Source organism: Grampus griseus, assembly GCF_964374135.1.
Source record: "Grampus griseus genome assembly, chromosome: 19".
In the NCBI taxonomy this organism is placed as follows: Eukaryota; Metazoa; Chordata; class Mammalia; order Artiodactyla; family Delphinidae; genus Grampus; species Grampus griseus.
This window is the reverse complement of record NC_139013.1, coordinates 6,102,279-6,121,899: the sequence shown is the minus strand read 5'-3', so window position 1 is coordinate 6,121,899 and position 19,621 is coordinate 6,102,279. Positions and strand designations below refer to the sequence as shown.

At 53.1% G+C, this 19,621-nt stretch overlaps 2 protein-coding genes, 1 long non-coding RNA gene and 1 pseudogene across 5 annotated transcripts; 1 reads left to right on the top strand and 3 right to left on the bottom strand.

The window, feature by feature from the left end:
* Window positions 1-810: 810 nt before the first annotated feature.
* On the bottom strand, window positions 811-5,721 carry LOC309836721 (kallikrein-9-like; the record flags this gene model as incomplete). The annotated part of the gene is made up of 5 exons (XM_082676845.1): window positions 811-963; window positions 1,378-1,514; window positions 2,600-2,865; window positions 5,348-5,504; window positions 5,679-5,721. 5 exons carry the CDS (start codon window positions 5,719-5,721, stop codon window positions 811-813), a joined length of 756 nt encoding a protein of 251 aa, XP_082532971.1.
* A 4,219-nt stretch (window positions 5,722-9,940) lies between these two features.
* LOC309836715 (kallikrein-10-like) lies at window positions 9,941-14,016 on the bottom strand. Of its 2 annotated transcripts, none has more exons than XM_082676827.1 (6): window positions 13,907-14,016; window positions 13,358-13,462; window positions 12,469-12,652; window positions 11,557-11,828; window positions 11,239-11,369; window positions 9,941-10,688 (listed from the first exon to the last, which is right to left on the bottom strand). In XM_082676827.1, exons 2-6 carry the CDS (start codon window positions 13,446-13,448, stop codon window positions 10,536-10,538), a joined length of 831 nt encoding a protein of 276 aa, XP_082532953.1. In that variant the 5' UTR covers window positions 13,449-13,462; window positions 13,907-14,016; the 3' UTR covers window positions 9,941-10,535. The 2 variants fall into 2 exon arrangements, with proteins under 2 accessions (XP_082532953.1, XP_082532954.1); XM_082676828.1 differs by lacking the exon at window positions 13,907-14,016 and adding an exon at window positions 13,757-13,872.
* On the top strand, window positions 13,011-14,766 carry LOC309836730. Its single transcript, XR_014298175.1, has 3 exons — window positions 13,011-13,054; window positions 13,765-13,886; window positions 14,569-14,766. It is a non-coding gene; the product is annotated as an uncharacterized lncRNA (long non-coding RNA).
* A 1,351-nt stretch (window positions 14,767-16,117) lies between these two features.
* On the bottom strand, window positions 16,118-18,637 carry LOC309836727 (kallikrein-11-like; annotated as a pseudogene). The gene is made up of 5 exons: window positions 18,571-18,637; window positions 17,969-18,131; window positions 17,339-17,592; window positions 16,636-16,772; window positions 16,118-16,269 (listed from the first exon to the last, which is right to left on the bottom strand). The product of its transcript is annotated as a kallikrein-11-like (transcript).
* Window positions 18,638-19,621: the final 984 nt, after the last annotated feature.

Genomic DNA, 19,621 nt, shown 5'->3' with positions numbered 1-19,621 from the left:
GCAGATTCCGGAAAGGCAGGTTTGGGAGGCGCTGTGACCTGGTTTCCCCTGGGGGCGATGGGACCAGCCCAAGCAGAACCCAGGAGCCTTGCTGCAATAGGGCTGATGGAGACAGACTTAGGCAGGACCTACTCGGGGCTTATGGGGAATTGCAACGCGGTGGTGGTTCCCTCTCTGCCCTCTGCCGCCCACCGTTCCCCATCCTTTAGCTCACGAAACAGGCGGTAGGAAGGCACGGCTTCTCACGTTTAACGTAAAATTCTCTGTCCCTTGGATCGGAGGGGACAGAGAATCTCTCCCAACTTCGCCCGGTCAGGTCCCCGCCAGGATTCAAACCCTGGACACGCCTAGAACGGGCCAGAGCTGGGCAGAGACACACTGCCTGAGTTCCACGTGGGGGAAGCTACCCTCCCGTGAAGTCACGAGGCTGGATCTATGACGAAGGAGGCGTGGCCACAGGGGGTAGCGTCCAGAGGGGAAATCTCATTGGCCAAAGCTCGGAAGGGAGGAGCTATTCAGTGGATGTCTTTACTGCGGTAGAGCCGAAGGTGATGCCATTCCATGGGGGCTGTGGCAGTTCTGGTGACGTCATAGATACGGGGCCAAGAGGGGCGAAGGTGTCTCTCCTCTCAAGGGGGCGCGGCTCTATAGTTCGCGGGGGCCGGGGTCTGAATATCCGGAAGCTGGCAACTTGAATACCCAGAAGGCGTCTCCAGACCAGCCGAAGCCAAAGGCGGAGACCGTTGAGGCTGGAGTCTTGCAAACCCTCCTACCCTGCGTCCACCCTCCTTTCCTCTAAGATGCGCGGTCTCAGTTGTCCTCCATGGTTTTTCGAATCCAGTCCAGGTAGCGGCACACACTAGTATAGACAGCAGGGCGCTGGGGTCTGGAGCAGGGCTCCGAGCCCCCAGACACCACACCCGCCAGGGCCCCATTGCAAACCAGGGGGCCCCCAGAGTCACCCTGTGCGCAGAAGAAGAGCAGAGAAACTGTTAGGCCAGTCTACTCAGGACATGACACAAGGCGGCTTTCTCCCTCTCAGGAAGCTCCCACTTCCCTCCTCCTACAACACTCAGGAGTCCACGTCTCCAGTCCCTCCTCCCTCAGACCCAGGAGTAAAGGCTCATAGCCCCCACCTCCCCCTAGGACCTAGCATTGTGGACAGCTCTTTCCCCAGGACAAAGAGTCCAACCCCCCGTCCCCTCCTCCTTTAGATCCAGGAATCCTGGCCCTGGTCCCACCCCCTCCCACGACCCAGGTTTCCCAGCTCCTTCCTTGCTCTGATCCAGGAAGTCTGGGGCCCCAACTCCCTTCTCCCCCAGGACCCTGGAATCCCCGCAGGATACCCATCCCTCTCCTTCCCAGAGGAGGTCTCACCTGGCAGGGGCCCCGGCCGCCCTCCCAAAGGCCGGCACAGAGCATGCGGTAGAGGATGTGGCCTGGATATGCCCGTTGGCAGAGTTTGGGCTCCAGGATGCTAATGGTGGCACACTGCAGCGTGAGTGGGTACTGCACTGTTGGGGAAGGAGGTCCATAAAAGATCAACAGCTGTTTCCATCACACTCAGCACCCCCCCCCCCACTTCCCTAAGAGGGACCCACGGGGCCACAGTGTAAGACTCCCAAGACAAAAACAAGAGAAAGTGACAAAGCAACAGAATCATAGCATGGAAGAGAAACAGATGGACACGATGGGGAGAGGGCCAAAGAGAGAGAGAGACACAGAGAGTCAAGAGACAAGGAGAGATACGGATATAACTCGCCCAGAGAAAAAGAGGGACCTTGGCAGGAGATAGAGACCTCTTAAGGGGAAAGAGATTCTCAGAGGAGGAAGTGAAGAAATAGGGAGAAACAGACCCAGAGACATCCAGGGAGAAAGCAGCGAGAGAAAGGGGAGGAGACATTTATAGGGAGATGGTCACTGACAGAGACAGAGATACAGATGTAGAGAGACTAGATAGAAATAGAGGGAAAGTGGGGGGAGGGGGCCTTGTAGGGAAACAGCAGCCCTTGGGGGGAACTGCAGTGGACCACAGAACCTGTATCTTGTTTGAAGGGGGCAGCCTCCACTGATTCTGCCCAACGATGGTCATTATTTTAGAAATATGAACCCAGCATTGCCAGTCTTGAATTTTTCAAGGGAATCCAGAAACTTGGCTTTGATGTAAAATGTCTCAGGTTTTAAATGTTGGCAGCAGCAAACTGAGGGTTTTTTTTTTTTTTTTTCAAGACATTTTGAAAACCAGTACTGCTGTGGGAGGCCAAATTTGACTGATGGATTTGCTGATTTGTGATCCTGAGTGGCGTAGACCTTATTTCAATTCTAAGATGCATATATTTTCACATTTAAACATCTCTGAAATCAGGATGTGCCTTCCAGTAAACGATGTCATACAAGGATAGATGGGACCTTTTTTCCTTTTCTCGTTTTTAGCGGGTAGTAGAATAATGATGCATCTTATAATTTATAGCATTTAGATCTGATGAAATATATGGATAGATAGATAGAACATAGAGATGAAAAAGCAGAGACAGAAAAAGAGAGGGGATTCAGAGCCCTGGCATGAAACATAGGGTGTGTGTGGTGGACAAGGCTGTACCCTTAGGACTGGATGTGGCCCCCCAGCCTGAGATTAGGCACTGGGTGCCTGGGGAGACGCAGGTCCGGCTGAGTTTGAGGGGCTGCACGGCAGGTCCCAGTAATGCCTTCCTGGGCAGACGAATCAGCATGATGTCATCATTGTGGTCGTGGGCACTGAGGTCCTTGTTGAACCCAGGATGAGGGAAGAAGTCTGTGGCCCAGAACAGCTGCTCTGTACCCTCCCATTTCCAGAGGTGGTGCTCCCCGAGTCGGACCCACAGAAACCTGTTGGACAGGTCCCAGAGGTCAAGGTGGGATAAGGTGAGGTGTCTTCTCAGCCCCTGTCCTCTTTCTTCTGTCCACCAGGATGCTATGTGACTCTCCACAAGCCACACACCCTCTCTGGGCCCCTGCTTCCTACTCCATCTCTTTGTCTGCCTCTAACTTTGTACCTCTCCCCAAAAGCTCACACCTCTTCCTAGCCCCATGTCAAGTAAACCACCTTCCTCTCTGCCCCACCTGGAGCCTTAGTGGTGACCTGAGTCCCCTGGAACCATGGAGACAGGTGAAGGCTCCACCTACCACCCAAACACAGACCCCCCCCCCCCCGCCCTCACAGGTCTGGTGGTTTCCGTAGGGAGTGGCTCTCTGTGTTTCGGTGTGTGTGTATGGAAGGGGTGGGATATGGAAAATCCCCAAGTTGGGGTCATCTGTAGGCTCAGGCTTTTCCTGTCTGCCAAATCCCTCATCTCTCAATGCTTCCTGAGGTCTGGCCTCAAGCCCTCTCACTGCAGTCCCAGTCCAACTCCACTTGTTCTGCTCTGGGTTCATGCCCTGGATAGCTGGGGACCCTCAAGGGGTCTACATGTCCATCCCCCAGACTCTGACTCTGACATTAGGGACGAGACTAATGACTGAGAACTCAGGGTTTGAGGAGTATGAGGTGTTATTTCTACCTTTTCCCTCTCTGTCACCTTGTTGCCTTGGTTCTGTGTCTGGGAAACCCGTCCCAACCCCACCTCCCAGCCCCAACTTGTCCCTGTTCCTGAATCTCTTGTACCTCCATATTTCTGCTTCTCCCTTTCTTTGTCTTTGGGGCTGAAATCTGAACATTGTTTTCCTAGCCTGATGTCCAGGCCTGAGTTAAAAGAGGCTCCAGCATAGATGGATGATGGGAAATTCCAGCATAGATGCATGATGGGAAATTCTCACACAGCATCCTGTATAGCCTCTGTGCTTCGTTCCTAGAGGGAAGAACTTCAAACAGGAGGGATGGCTCCTTTCCCCAGAGAATATAAAAAGGATTTCTGCATCAGGTAGATCCTAGAATTCTGTTAGGATGCCCAGAATCTAAGATTCTAGAATTCTAAGATTCTAACACCTTAGAAATCCACGATTTTAGAATTCTAGGAGGCTCAAGTTCTAGAATCTTATGAATTCGAGATTCTAATGTTTTCGATTTCTCTGGATCAAAAAGTCTAGGATGCGGGGGACTTCCCTGATGGTCCAGTGGCTAAGACTCCACGCTCACAGTGCAGGGGTCCCAGGTTTGATCCCTGGTCAGGGAACTAGATCCCACGTGCATGCCACAGCTAAGAGTTTGCATGCTGCAACTAAAAAAAAAAAAAAAAGAAAAGATTCCTCATGGTGCAACGAAGATTCCTGCATACCTCAACCGAGACCTGGCTCAGCCACAATGAAATAAGTAAATGTCTAGGATTTTTAAATTATCTGAATGAAATCTAGGAAACAAAGAACCTAGAATTCTAATATTCTGGGATAAAAAGGCAAGAATTTCATCATTCTAGAAATCTTTGATTTTAGAAATGTAAGGATTAGGATTCGAATAGTTTGAAACTCTTGAATTCTCTTGGTTAAAACTTTGGGGATTTTAGAAATCTTGAATGAGAGCATGCTGGGATACTAAATCCACCAGATTCTAGACATGTATGAATATAAGCTTCTAGAATTCTCTTGGTTCAAGATTCTAGAATTCTACGGATCACAGTATTCTAGGGTACTGTAATTCAGAGATTCTAAGACTATGAGCTTCTGTGCTCAGTGAACCTAGCTAGAACAGTTTGAATCTAAGATTCTAGGGTTGCACTATCCAGCACAACTACTGAGCACTTGAAATGTGGCTAGTCCAAATTGAGCTATGCCGTACTTGTAAAATACACGTCTGATTTCGAAGGCTTAGTATAAAAAAAAAAAAGACTAAACTATGTCATTCATAAATATTTTAAAATTGATAATTACATGTTGAAATAATATTTTGAGATGGCAAGTTAAATCTATTATTAAAATTAATTTTACTCATTTCTTTTTTACCTTTTTTAATGTGTCTACTAGAAAACCTAAAACTTTCCTCTGTGATTGGGGCTATATTTCCATTGGACAGCGCTGCTCCAGGCTTCTCAGAGTCTACCAGTCTCTGAATCTAGGATTCTACAATTTAGTGAAGCTAATGTAACATCTCCTGGATCCAAGATTTTAGGATTCTACAACTCTGGGTTTTTCTGGGTCAGAGTGTAGGCTTCTAAGAGTCTACGTTGCAAATCTTACACTCTTAGTAACAGATTCTTCTGGACGCTAGAATTTGGAGAGTGGGCATTTTGTCATTCTGAAGAGTTGAACTTTGGGGAACAGAAATGGAGGCTCGGCTCTTCCTGCCCACAGCTCCCTCCCTCCTCTACGAGGCTCCTTGCCCTCTCTCCCTTTCCTGACCTCCGGCCCCCCACCAGAGTGGCCCGTCCAGGTCACTCACGGCTTGCGGCAGTGGGCAGCTGTCAGCAGCCAGCGGTCACTGATGAGGGTCGCCCCGCAGAAGAGTCGGGTGAGGAAGAAGAGCCCGACCTGCCAGGGCTGCGAGTTGGGGCGGCATTCCTTGCCCCCGATGGCTCGGGTGTCTGCCCAGCTTTGCCCTGGGGTGGGGGTGAGAGGCAGAAGGTTGGTGAAGAGCCAGGTTGGGCGGGCTGGGGACAGATGCTGGGATGCCTAGAGGGCAGGAGTGGGCGCCTGGGCGACAAAGAGCATGGTAGAGGGGCGCCGGGGGGCCACGGAGGGGCAGCAGGACGGCAGGACGGCAGGAACCTCACCTTCCAGGAGAGAAAGCAGAGCACAGATGAATCCCAGCCTCATGACCTCCAGGGTGCTTTGGTCCTCGAGGTTGCTCTCCAAGTCCGTGCTTCTCTACGGTAAATCATACTATATTCCTCCTCCCTGGGGCCGCCCCGGTGATTAATCTGGGCTGGGAAATACTCCAGGGGGAGGGGGAAGCCTCCTCCCCGGGGGCCTTGGGAAGGAAGACAGCACAGAGAGACCACTGGTCAGGATGAGCTGGTGGCCTGCAGCATCAGGGAATCCCGCTAAGTGGGGGAGGGGCTCAGGGATCCTGCTAAATGGGGGAGGGGCTCTGGGTTGTATAGTCCTTCTGGGGTTCACCAGAGGGAGGAGCCCGAAGTAACCCTGACTTCTGGTTACAGCATCTACATACAGGATATTCTGTGGCCTGGAGGAGGAAGAGGGAAAGGAGGAAGATCCCTCAAGTGGAGTCCTGGGGTGGAAGCAAGTTTATCTTGAATGTAGCTGCAGTGGGCTGGGACCAGGGCACTGGGCAGGCTGCAGGTTTACATAGAAGGACCTCCCAGAAATCAGGCAAGGAGTGGGAGAAAGAGTCAGGACTCAGAGCAAAAAGACAAGCAAGAAGGCAGGATGCGGGGAGGCAGGGAAAGAGGGAGAAGGAAAAACAAAACAAAACAGAGGGATAAAGACATTGAAGGATGCAGGAGGAGGTAAGGAAAGAGAGACAGAAACACTGTCTGGAGTGGCAGAGGCTACAAAGAGAGCTGCACACGTGTACACACCCACAGAACCCTCCCTGCACTGGGGGTTTGGGCCCCTTTCCGTGAGGACAGAGGCCTCTCCTAGGATGGTTCCAGCTGGGTTAACTCATTCTTGTCATAACCTACTTCCTTTTTCACATCCTCACCACTCCAAGGATCCAGGTGCCCAGCCTAGGTGGAACTAAGCACTTTTCCCATTCTCTTAATGCCACCATATCTTGGCTAAGTCCTGAGAACATGGTCTTGTTTTTTTCCACCCATCTCCTCCCCTCCACTGTCCTTCCCATCACCTCATCTTTCCTGCCTCTCCCCCCATCCCTCCTTCTCACCAGATGGGCAGCCCTTAGAGGGCCAAGCCCAGATCTGACTCATCTCTGTGTCCCTCACATCACCCTGTTCAGGGCTGGGATCATGGTGGGGGGGGGGGGTCTCAGGAGATGTTAATTGAATGAGTGAATGTCTTTCTCCACATCTTTCTTTTTCCAGTGAACTCCAACTCATTCTTCAAGATCCAACCTAAATGCCCCTTCCTCCAGGAAGCCTTCTCTGATTTCTCCAGGCAGAGTCCATCTTTTCCAGCCTGGGCACTTCCAGGCTTCTTCCACTTTCTGTTGCTGTAAGCCTGGTTATCAGGCTGGGTCTGGGCTCCCCTTGAATGTGTACAACTCACCATGATTTAGTGGTTTGGAGCATGGACTGTGGAACTGGACCATGTGGGTCCAAACCTCAATGCTGGTAATTACTAAGTGTGTGACCTTGGGCAAGTCACTGGACCTCTCTCAGTTGCTCCATCTATTAAGTAGCAATAATAACTGGGGTTGTGGGAGGATTATGTGAGTTAACACATATGAAGCACTTACAACTGTGGTAGGCATTCAATAAATATGTTTGTCCCTCACCTATAGAGCCCTGCACTGCCACCATCATAATACATTTTATCCATGGCTGCAGTTGCCTTATACCCTCTGCAGACTGAGAAGTCCTCGAGACCAGGGACTGAATACCCACTCTGTGCTAAGTGTCATACTAACCGCTTTATAGAACTTTTTTTTTTTTTTTTTTTTTTTTGTGGTACGCAGGCCTCTCACTGTTGTGGCCTCTCCCGTTGCGGAGCAACAGGCTCCGGACGCGCAGGCTCAGCGGCTATGGCTCACGGGCCCAGCCGCTCCACAGCATGTGGGACCCTCCCGGAACAGGGCACGAACCCGCGTCCCCTGCATCGGCAGGCGGACTCTCAACCACTGCGCCACCAGGGAAGCCCTATAGAACATTTTGATTGCTAACTTTATTGACTGTTTACTCTGTGCCAGGCAATTGGCTAAACATTTCATGTATGCTTTCTGATTTAATTCTCACAAGAACCTAACCAATCTCTATTTCATAGTGGGGATAACTGTGGTAGAGAGAGCATTCAAGTTTTTTGCTCAAGTCACACAGTGAGTTACAGAAATATATTTGCTTCCTGGTGAACTCCTACTGATCCTTTAAAACCCCATGCATATATCCCCTCACCTGAGAAGCCTTCCCCGATTCCTTCAGGAGGAGTCCTTAGGCCCTCTTGGGGCACCCTATGCCTCCTTCTGTTACAGCACTGATCAATTTGTGTTATTTGTTAATTCAACAATGTGTTAAATGCCTTCTGTGTGTCAAGCATCAGACCAGGTGCTTAGAAAACCACAGTGACTAAATCAGAGTCCCTGCCCACATTGACTGGGTGAGGGGAAGTAGGGGACAGACCATTATGGAGTAAACAGATAAATGAGATCATTTTTGCTATAACAAGTGCTGCAAGAGAAATAAACAGAGCAATGGATTAGTGGCCAGGGAGGAGGAGTACAGGGGGAGACCCCTTTAGCCAGGGCAATCCTGGAAGGCCTCCTTGAAGAAGTGACCTTTAAATGGAGACCCAAATGACAAGAATGTAAGGCTTCCTGACCTGACTAGCAGCTTCCTGAAGGTAGGGCTCACTCTGATTCATCTCTAAGACCTGGCATAGGACATAGCTCAGTAAACATTTATGATGTGACTAAAGGAATGGGTGAATTACCTTTAAAAATGAATCGAGTTTTTGAGTTCCTACCTACTTCGCTTCTGATTCTTGGGTAATGAACTCAGCTGATAAGCCTGACTGATGTTTCCTGGGTGTGCTAATAGGAGTGGGGGGATAGTCAGCGGAAGAGAGCTGTGTAGTCTCTGCTCAAACCCTGTGCCCCGATCTCCTGTGGGCTCTGTGGGGCAGGGACCTTGTGGTCACCACTGTGTTCCCAGCGCCCAGCACCAAGCCTGCCATACAACAGGTGCTCAATAAATTGGTGTGGGCTTCCCTGGTGGCCCAATGGTTAAGAATCCACCTGCCAGTGCAGGGGACATGGGTTTGAGCCTTGGTCTGGGAAGATCCCACATGCCACAGAGCAACTACGCCCGTGCGCCACAACTACTGAGCCTGCACTCTAAAGCCTACGTGCCACAACTACTGAGCCCACGAGCCACAACTACTAAAGCCCGCGCGCCTAGAGCCCGTGCTCCGCAACAAGAGAAGCCACTGGAATGGGAAGGCTGCGCAACGAAGAGTACCCCCTGCTCACAGCAACTGAAAAAAGCCCACACACAGCAATGAAGACCCAACGCAGCCATAAATAAATAAATAAATATTTCAATATTTAAAAATAAAATAAATAAAATGAAACTGAAATACTGTATTTTAAAATAAATAAATAAATAAATTGGTGTTTGAAAGGGGAAACAGGGAAGTAGTTAGGACTCCGTGCTCTCACTGCCAAGGGCCCGGGTTTGATCCCTGGTTGGGGAGCTAAAATCCCACAAGCCTCGCCAAAAAAAAAAAAAGGGGGGAGGGGTGTGCAAATGGACAAAACAACCTGTGCTGGATGGAAAATTTCTACTGTGCATGTGTTCTGCTTACGTTACCACTCCAAAGTCTGGGCTAAGTGGAGACACTGAAACTTCTGTTAGCTCTGCCTGGATTTTGTGTATAATAGCCCCCAGCATGGGACTATTTACACAGGGACAGTTTCAGGGACAGGACAAGAAGCCCTCCTCCCAATTTTCAGGACAAAATTTCAAAGCCAATTTGGGATGGGGGTGGGGATGGAGCTGGACTTAGGGTGTCTGGGTGTTGGATCAGGGAATGAGAATGGAGACGTGGTAGAGCTGGAATTGGAGCCGGTAGTAGGTGAGGGGATGGGGACGGATCTAACAAAGAAACCAAAAAATTTCCTCTAAATTTCAGAGGGCTTCTTTGCATAAACTTAGCAACTGAAGTGGGGTGAGGTCCTCTGGTCTTAGAGGCGGGGATGGATGCAGGGTGAGGTCCCTTGAGTTCCAGTGGCCCCAGGAAGGCACAGAAGGTACCAGATGACTCAGAGACAGCCCAGTTCCTCCTGGGACAGGAGGAACAGGTGTTGGGTAGACCCAGACATGGGAAACAGTGGGAGGGAAGAAGGAAGTGATTAAGAGGTGCTTCATGGAACTTGACAGGAGGGTGAGGAATATAATTCTCCCATCAGCCCTGAGGGATGGGGATGGGGATGGGGATGGGGGGTTGGGATGGTAGTGTACCGCTGTGCTTTTCTCCCCAGGACACAAAATCCACACATTCCCACCAGGACCTGTTGCCATTTAATCAGAACTCACTACCCACCGTGTTAGTACTTTGCATGACAATGACCATAACAATCTACACACGTTATAGTCTCTTCATAACACGTTTATGAGGTACACACTTCATTGTTCCCATTTTCCAGGTGAGGAAACTGAGGCTCAGAGAAGACGCTTGGCTTGCCCAAGGTCACACATCAGGGAGTGGTGGAGGAAGCCAGGTTTTGTGATTGATAACTTCTCTCAGAGACTAGTGACCACCGGCTTCCTCGTTTCTCATGAACAAAACTTTGCCACCACGTTCTGCATCTTGGCTTCAACGCGGGCAGAGAACAGCAGTGGGCAGGAGGCATGAGGGAAGACGAGAGATGTTAATAGGTGTGGATGGGTGACAGAAGTTTGAGTGGGGCAGGGGGAGAGTCCAGCTGTCTGCAGGGGAAGGAGGGGAGGAAGGAGGAAGAGGGCAGATGGCGAAGCAGTTGCAGGGCCTTTGGGTCACTTGGAGCCGATGGTTTTCTCTATCCAGCCGCGGTATTTGCAGATCTCAGTGTAGACAGCTGGACGCTGAGCAGAGCCGCAGGGGTAAACTCCCCATGAAAGGATGCCCTGAAGGGTCTCATCACAGACCAGAGGGCCACCTGAGTCACTCTGGGGATGGGAGGAAGGAGAGATCAAATAAATACACCAGTGGAAAGGCTGCCACTTGGGGGCTGGGGTAGTGATGGGGAAGGGAGGTGTTGGGTAGGGTTGGAGCTGGGTTGGGGTTGGGGGTGGGGTGGGGTTGTGATGGAGTTGGACTTGGGGTTTGGGGGCATTGGGTGGGGGATGAGAATGGAGAGTCGATGGAGCTGGGACTGTAGTTCTTGGTAGGTGAGGGATGGAGCTGGATCTAGAGATAGGGCTGAGGTAGGGGCTTAGGCATGGCTTGAGGATGGGAATGTGGTTGAGGATGGGGTGGGAAGGGGGTTAGGGCTGGGGATTGGCTTGAGAGTAGACTTGGGGACAGGGTTGGGCATGAGAAGGTGGACCCAAGGAGGTAGAGTTGGACATGGGGTTGATGTTGGCGTAGGAATGGGATAGTGCTGGACGTGGGGATGAATTTGGGCTGGGAGTGGCTATGGGGTTGGGGATGTCTGTTTTCCCATAACCTCCCTATGCTGCTCCCATGAGTCAGAGACCCTCTCTGGCCAGTTCCTACCAGGCAGGGGTCCTGACCCTTGCTGAGTCCTGCACATATCATGTTGTTGGTGACCACGCCAGGATAGAAGACGTCACACTCCTCAGGGCTCAGGATAGAGACACGGGAGCAGCTCAGGCGCTTGTACTTCACTGATGGGAGAAAACATCAGGTAATCCTGGGGTCCGGCCCCCAATCCTCCAGGATCCAGGAGCCCAGATACCCAGACTGTTCCCAACACAGGCTTCAGGCCCCCAAATGCCCCTCCCTCAGGCCCAGGAGTCCAGGCCCCTCGTCCTCCTTCCCCAAGATACAGGCCCCAGGGCCCCCAGCTCTTGCCTCTTCGGGAGGCTGTGGTGCCCCAGCCGGCGACCTGGCACTGGTCTCCGGGCTGGGCACAGCGGTAGGGCAGGCGTAGAGGATGGATTCGAGGCCCCAGCACAACGGGCATGGCCAGATGCAGCAGCATGAGGTCATGCTCATCTGTTCGCCTGGGCAGGATGGGGCCCGAGCCCTTGTACTTGGGGTGGATAATAGGAAGAGAGGTCCTGCGGATCTGCTCTCCCTGGGGAAGCAGCAGGTGGTCATCCCCAACTCGAGCCCAGAGAGGCCTGGGGAGGGAAGAGTCTCATGGATGCAAAGCCTTCACTGGGACTGAGACTGAAGCCTGAGTCCCTGGGAAGGAGGGTACAGGCAGTGGGGTGGGGATAGACACTGGGGTCCTGGCAAGGGAGGGGCCTGGGGGCTGGGACTCCTGGGTCTGAGGGAGGAGTGGGTAGGGGAGAAGGGAGCTGGAGACCTGATCTGGGGGAACATGGGGAAACACGATCAGGTGTTTGGGTCCCTGAGTTCTGCAGGAATTGAGGGCAGAGGGTCTACCTTGGTAAACCTACCCTTTTCTTCCTCCCTCAGTGGGGACTCATGAGATGAACAATTTCTTTTAGTTCTGAAGTCCTAACCACACCAGATCCTGGCTTCTGTCTGCTGCAAACAACTATCTACACCTAAATGGAACCCTAGCAGAATCAGCTGGTCAGTGGCTCTGGATGGGCCCAGAAACTCTGAGAAAGACCACACTGCCCCCTCGTGGCCACAGCACAAGCCCACCTCTCCTCCTACAGGAAGCCCTCCAGGGCCGACCCCACATCGAGCTGTTAGTTCCATACCCTCAAGTACCCCAGCCCTTCCCGCCCCCTCCCCGGGACCTGCCTCCACAGCCCCTCCGTAGCGTCCCTAAGCAGCTCTCCCTACTTATTTTTCCCGCAGTGCGCAGCCGTGAGCACCCAACTCCTGTCCACCAAGACGCCGGCGCAGTGGAACCAGAAGCCATTGAAGAGGGACACCTGCCAGGGCTGCGACCTGTAAGGGCAAGGGGCGCTGGAGGCCACGGAGAGCGAGTGCGTGTCGTTTCCGGGGAGCTGCAGAGCCTCCGCGACTGGAGAAAGAAAGGAGATGGAGATCAGAGCAGGCAGGACAGCAGGGCAAGCACTGGGTGCGGGATCCGAGTGGGGCCATGGGACGGGGCTTCGGGGGGGCACAGCCTGAACCCGAGAGTGTACGTGGAAATTGGGGATCCTGAAGGAACTGAATGGAAGTGGGCGGAGAAGAACGGCGTGAAAGGGCAAGGAGGCGGGGTTAAGAATGGAGTAAGGCGACCTAACAGGTTGGGTCTGGAGGAGCAGGGACGCTGCAGCGAGCTTGAAGAGGTCAGGAATGCAACAAGGCGGGGCAGAAGGGGCGGGGCTAAGGTGGGCGGGGCGGAAAGGGGCGGGGATAGAAAGCAGGTCCTGGTGGGTGAAAGCAGTGGTGGGAACAACGCAACTCGCCGGAAGAAGGGGTGAGGGCAGAGGGCTCTTAAGGCAAGACTTGGGGTAAAATCGGGCGAAGTAAGAAGCGGCGGGGAAAGGACGCGGCGAGGAGAAAGGGGGAGTACGGATCTCGGAAGAGTGAAGGGGGCGGGATACCTAGGGCGGAGCTAGAAGAGGGGCGGGTCTGACTTGGGGCGGGACTTCTCCGGATCTGTGGGTGAGTGCTGGGGTCCCAAGGGGAGGAGAAGTGTGCGGGGCCTGGTGATAAGAGCCCACTCTGCCATCGCCCCCGGTGTCCGGCGCCTCCCGCCGAGCCCTGTCCCCGGCCTCACCCCAGAGTTGCGCCATCAGTAGCGGCAGCAGAAGGTTCTCGAGGCCCCAAGGGCCGGAGGCGGCGGAGAGGTGGAGGTGTGAGGGTCTCATGGCCAGGACCTAGGCTGGGGGGGTGCGGGTGGGCGGGAGACTGTTCAAAACACTTGCCGGGTCAGACACCCCAGCCTGCCACGCCCGTCCGCCCGTCCTGGGCCACCCCAGCCCGCGGGGACCCGTTTAACTTGCGGCCGACAAACGCAGGGCTGGGCAGACGGGCGATCGGGGCCTGAACAGGCGTAATGGGCGCAAATACCCTAATGACGCCGCTGGCGTCCTGCTCTCCCTACGCCCGAGGGGAGCGCTCTCCTGGCCGGGGCTGTCCCGGCTGCCAGCCTCTCAGCGCTTCGGGGTTCGCCTACCTTCACAGGTGGGCTGGGGATTCGAGGCTCCGAAGTGCGTCCCGTAGATAAGGAAACTAAGGCTGGAACAAGTCTCCTGCCCGCTACCCGAGGGTCCCCACCTGTGCTCTCGCGACCCATCCCAACCAAGGTGAGGTGCATGCCGCTCACCTGGGAGTCGTGGAGGGGAAGTGCCTCAGTCCTGCCGTGTGGGCCGCCGCTAATCCTCTGCCCAGGGACCCCTTTCAGGCCCTCCCTTTTAACCCCGAAGAGCCTTTTCCCCACCCTCCCCCCAGGGATTTACCTCCTCCCTTTCCCTCTCCCTAATTACACCCTGGGTGAGGCTGGCACCCAACCTGGGCCCCAGATTCCTGCTCTGGGAGGGGCCCGGGAATACAGGCTTCTCCCAGTGCCTGAAACACCCTTTTTAGAGGTGGATTTCATGGAGGTTCCCCAGGTCCCTGTTCCAAGAAGTCTTCGCAGATGGGGAAAGAGGGTGCCACATCCCCAGGGGCCGTGGGGGTCGCGGGGATAGTGTCGGAGACCGATGATTGTAAGCGACAGAGAGGAAAATAAATAAAGAGGGACGTGCATACCTAGAGTGGCATAATGAGAAAAGCCAGAATGCTGACCCTGAAAGAGGGAGGCAGAGAGATAAGATAGATCGAAGGAAAGAGTAGGAACAAGAGATGCACGCAAACAAGGGAAAGAAAACACAGAGAGGGAAGAGGAAGATGCAGACCCAGAGGGATGGCCAGAGCAGCGTCGTGTGTCCCAGCAACTAGCCCATGCGTGGTCACTTCACATACTTCCTGCCCTCTTCATGTCTCCAGGTGACACACAGGCCCGTGGATCACAGGAGGCCAAAAGCTACAAGGGGCATCAGTGTCACTTCAGCCAGCTCCCTCATTTCAGGTGAGGAATGGGAGGCTCAGAGAGGGCAGTGACTCACAGGAGGTCACACAGCAAGTCCATTTAACAACCCAGACGCCCAGTTCCAGCTCTGGGCTCTTAACTGCTCATGCCCACTACCTCCCCTGCAAGGTGAGCAGAACATCAGAAGAGACCCCGAGTTCTGGACTATTTGTGAAGCATCTTCTCCAGCGAGAAGTCAGTTAACTCTAGAGGTTGTCCAGCACAGCGCCGTTCAGTTGAACTTTCCGCCGTGATGGAAGTGCTCCGTTTGTGCTATCCAACGCGGTAGCCACCAGCCACATGTGGCTAGAGAGCTTTTGATATGTGGCGAGTGCAACTGAGGAGTTATATTTATTTTTTTAATTAAAAATTAAAAAATTTTTTTAACATCGTTATTGGAGTTTAGTTACTTTACAATGGTGTGTTAGTTTCTGCTGTATAACAAAGTGAATTGGCTATACATATACATATATCCCCATATCCATTCCCTCTTGCGTCTCCCTCCCACCCTCCCTATACCACCCCTCTAGATGAAGAATTACATTTCTGATTTTAGGCAGTGTTAATTTAAATAGCCATGTATGGTTAGTGGCTACTGTACTGACCTGCTCAGGTCTTGATGAACTACCTATTACCTATTGCAGAGGTTGGAAAGAAAACAATGATAGCTCCCTTTTATTGGGTCTTAGCTACGTGCAGGCTGACTGACTTTGTGTACTATCATACTTTTGCATGCACGATTTTACAGATAAGGAAAGGAGTCTTTTTTTAAAAAAAATTATTTATTTTTGGCTGCGTTCGGTCTTCATTACACCAGGGCTCGAACCCAGGCTTGAATCCATACCCCCTGCGTTGGCAAACAGATTCTTAACCACTGCGCCACCAGGGAAGTCCCAGGGAATGGAGCCTTAATCAAGGTAGTATTGCTTGTCAGTTAAGAAATCACCTTGCTTCAGATTCCTTGCTCTTCTACTTGCTGGCTCTGTGCTCGTGAACGGGTGACTTCGTTTCTCTGTGCCTCAGTTTCCTCAGCTGCAAAGTGGGTATAATAATAATAGTACCAACCTTGTAGGGTTTTGTGAAGATTACGTCAGTCGATACATTTAAAAGCCCTTGGACCAGGGTCTGGCACGTAGTAAGCATTCAAAAGATTCATTTGTTTAGTAACTATTTACTGAAACCTTGGTGTGTGCCAGGAATTGTGTTTGAGACTGCAGGTACAACAGTGAACCAAACAACTATTTTCACTCCCAGAGTCACAAGTTAGTATGAGGCAGGAGGAGAACCCAGGTCTCCTAACCCCAAACTCCAAATTGATTATTAAGGTACAGCATCTCTCATAGTCAAGAAGGCCCCCAGAAAAGTATATAAAGGGGTCCTGGCTCAGGCTTCATTATTAACAGAATGAACAGGTACCATGGCACCAAGTAGGGAGCAGGGGATTGGGCCGTGATGAGCTGGTCCTGGCTAATTGTTCTCTATAGTCTTCTGGATCCGGACCACATATTGCAGACCTTTGTGTAAACCCTGGGCTTTCTGCTGACAGCACATGGATCCTGGCCCCAGGAGGTGATGCCTTGAAGAGACCCATTATAGACCAGTGGGCCCCCAGAATCACCCTGGAGATGGGGAGGAAGAGAACCAGTCAGAGAGGAGGGGAGGCCTCAGGAGAGGGCAAAGGGTTGGACATGGTGTTAGGGAGGAGGGGGGAATTGTGTTGAAAGTGAGGTGGAGGTTGAAATGGGGTTGGCAGTGGGATTGAGGATGAGGTTAGAGTTATGGGTGAGAACAAAGATGGGGTTAGGGTCGAAAATTGATTTGGGGATGGTTAGGGTCGGAAATAGGGGTGGGACTGGGAATGGAGCTGGGAATTGTGTTTATGTTAGAGTGGGACCTGGGAGTGGAGACGGATTGGGGGCTGCAGGGGGACGTGGCTGAGGTTGGAGATGGGAATGTGACTGGAGACCCAAGCCCTGCCCTCTGAGCTGGCAGGGGTCCTTGCCCTCTTCTCGATCGCTGGTACATCCCATGGTGTCTGTGATGTCCCCAGGGTAGGCGTCCTCACACTCCCTGTGCTCGATGATGGGCATGTTGGTACATCGCTAGGTATGGGGTAGGTGCACTGTAGAAATGACATGAGGGGGCACAGAAAATTAGATCCCTTTGTTCCCCTTCCCCACACTGCAGGGCTTGCTCTGAACCCAGCAGAGAACCAGGGACCTCGCTCTGAATCCAGTTCCTGTCCTTCTTGCTTGCAGTCGACTCACCTCTCTGCTTGTAACCATAGCAACAGTAACGCTATCAAGTAAAACTCTTTACGTCAGTTGCTCTATAAACATTATGTCTAATCCCGCTCTAGTAGGTGGATGTGATTATTCTCATTTTATAGAGAAGAAAACCAAGGTTCAGAGACTTGCCTAAGGACCTACAACTAGCAGGTTGTGGATCTGAAATTGCACATCATGTCTGCCTGAATCCAAGGCCCAAACTTTTGTCTCCGCCCTCCCCAGCCCTTACTTTTCCACACTTCCTTTCAACTTATCCCACTATTGACACCTCCAGGGAGCACCCTCTTGTATCACTATGAATCTCATCTTTGAAGGTTCCTCTGGTTCCCTATTTCCTTCCACAATCATAAACACCTTCCCCCACCCCACCCCCCATCACGCTCCTCTCTGGAGCCCCTACACTGGGGGCAGGACGTGGTGCCCCAGTCGGAAATGAGGCAGCGGGTGCCAGCAGTGACACAGTGTGATGACACCCTGTGGGTCGCACGGCCCAGATGGCGAAGGCTGGGGCCACCATGTTCAGCAGCGTGATGTCATCGCAGTGGGCTGTGTTGGGCAGGCTACTATTGAAGTCTGGGTGGGGGAAGGACTCAGTGGCTCCTCGGGTGTGCTCACAGCCATCCCGTCACTGGAGGCTGTGTTCTCCCAGATGAGCTACATATCAGTTGAAGTGAGAGAGACGGTGGTCAGAGATGGAAGGGGAAGGAGAGACAGGAAATGGAGAGTGACATTGTGGGGGGGGGGGAAGGGGCGAGATGAAGAGAATGAAGAAACATAGCTCCACTTCCAAACTCATCCCCATCTCCCACCAAAACCTTATCCCCAGCCCAGCATCCAACCCCATTCCCAACACCATGCCAGTTCCAACATCATTCATCCTTCCATCTTCAATCCCAACCCAATCCCCATCATCAGTGCCCGTCTCTGACCCCACTTTCCCCACCCCATACACATTCTCCCCATCCCCAAGCCCTTCTCTATCCACCTCTCCATCTCCAGCCCCCTCCCAGCCCCGCCCCTGCCCCCGCACTCATGGCCTGTGGCAGTGGGCTGCCGTCAGTAGCCATTTGAGGGCGATGAGGTTGCCCCACAGAGCAGCTGTGTCTTCTGGAACAAAGCCGCCTGCCAGGGCGGCTGGGAATGAGGAGAGCACTCATATCCTTTATTGATCCTGGTCTCTCCCCCTACATGTCCTAGAGAGGGTGAGGGCAAAAGAGGGGGCTCGGCCATGAGACGACTCCCAGAAATGGGGCAGCGGGGGGAGGACCATAGCCTGGTGTCCTATGGGGACGCACTGAATGGACAGGCTGGGTATTAAATGATTGAAATCCTTCCACACCCGTCGGTCAGTAGCCACTTTCCTGAGCTCTTTGAATGTCTCCCACACCACCCCAGCTGCCCCAGTCCCTCCTCTGGGACCCTCTTGGACCTCTCCCCATTCTAGCTCTAAAGAGATTACACCTTTGGAAGGCAAGGGGCATCCAGGACCTTGTTATGGCTCATATATCCATTCAGATGCCCTATGGTTGTTCTATATTTTTAATATCAGCCCCGTCATTGTCTAGACATAGAGGGTTGGGAATCCTAGAGATTGGAGAGGGAGACCCCTGCCCATCCCCATCTCCACCGTACCTGTCACCAGAGCAAACATGATTAATTGCAGAATCATCATGGCCTGGAGGGGGGCAGGGCAGGCCCCAGGTTCTTCTGGGAACAAGGAGGGACAAGGGGCCAAATCACTCCATGGGGAGATTTAGGGCTGGTTCACGCCCTCTCTCTCCCCCATGCCTGCTCCGGCTCCCCCCAGGGAGAAACAACCAGGTGTGAGGAATCCCTTGGCTCACACAGCATCCCAACCTCCAAACTTTCAAAATAAATCTTTGGTATGGAGTGTGGCCTTGCAGGGGCCTAATCCCAGTTAGAGCCTCTCATACCCAAGTTGCTGGGAAGGCATTGCCCAGGGCAAGCGACAGGCTGGCTCCGTTTAAATCAGCCACGGGACCTCGTAGGTGGTTTGGAAAATGTTTTCCTTCTTACCCACCTGAGACCTGGGGCCCAGCAGCTTGGGGTGGGAGGATAAAGGGAACCAGGCTCCGTTCAGTAACCACGCCAGGGTGATACGAGCCCTTTGAAGGCTACCTGGGGTACAGTAGGGGGCTCGGCCTGGGACATCATTCTGGTCCCCACCCTGCTGAACCCCTGCCCCTTTGAAGAACAGTGAGGCAGAGAAGGGCTGATCACTGGAAGGGCCAGTGCCCTTAGCTGCCCTGGCCAGCGGGAGTGGGGCTGGAGGATTGGACTCAGTGACCGAAGGTGGGGTTGCAGGACACTGAGGTTGGGGGGCAGCTGCTGGAGATGCAGATCAAGGCAGAGAGACACAATCCCCCCCACCCCAAGAAGTACAGAGCAGAAGGAGAAATGATGCTGGGGCAGAGGCCTGGCACACTCGGCAGGGCAGGTGCCTGGAGGGGAGCCCTCCCTTCCCTTCTGGACTCACGGGCTCTGGGGCTGGAGCTCTGGGGGTCTGGTAGTGGTGGCAGACGCGGCAGGCTGGGTCTTGGAGCGGGAGGCACCAGGAAGGCGAGCAGGCAGGGGTGCCCCCTCACCACACACCCCCTCCCCCGCAGGCCCAGGATAACTGGGCTTCCCAACCCTGCCTTACTGCCCTGGGGGCGGGGTGTGT

Excerpts from the sequence above, each read along its gene's own strand:
- LOC309836715 (XM_082676827.1), bottom strand. The coding sequence starts at position 13,448 with ATGAGACCCTCACACCTCCACCTCTCCGCCGCCTCCGGCCCTTGGGGC. Across the intron at positions 11,370-11,556 it reads CACCACAGCCTCCCGAAGAG|TGAAGTACAAGCGCCTGAGC; the intron begins GCAAGAGCTGGG and ends TTCTCCCATCAG. Across the intron at positions 10,689-11,238 it reads AGGGTCAGGACCCCTGCCTG|AGTGACTCAGGTGGCCCTCT; the intron begins GTAGGAACTGGC and ends TCCCATCCCCAG.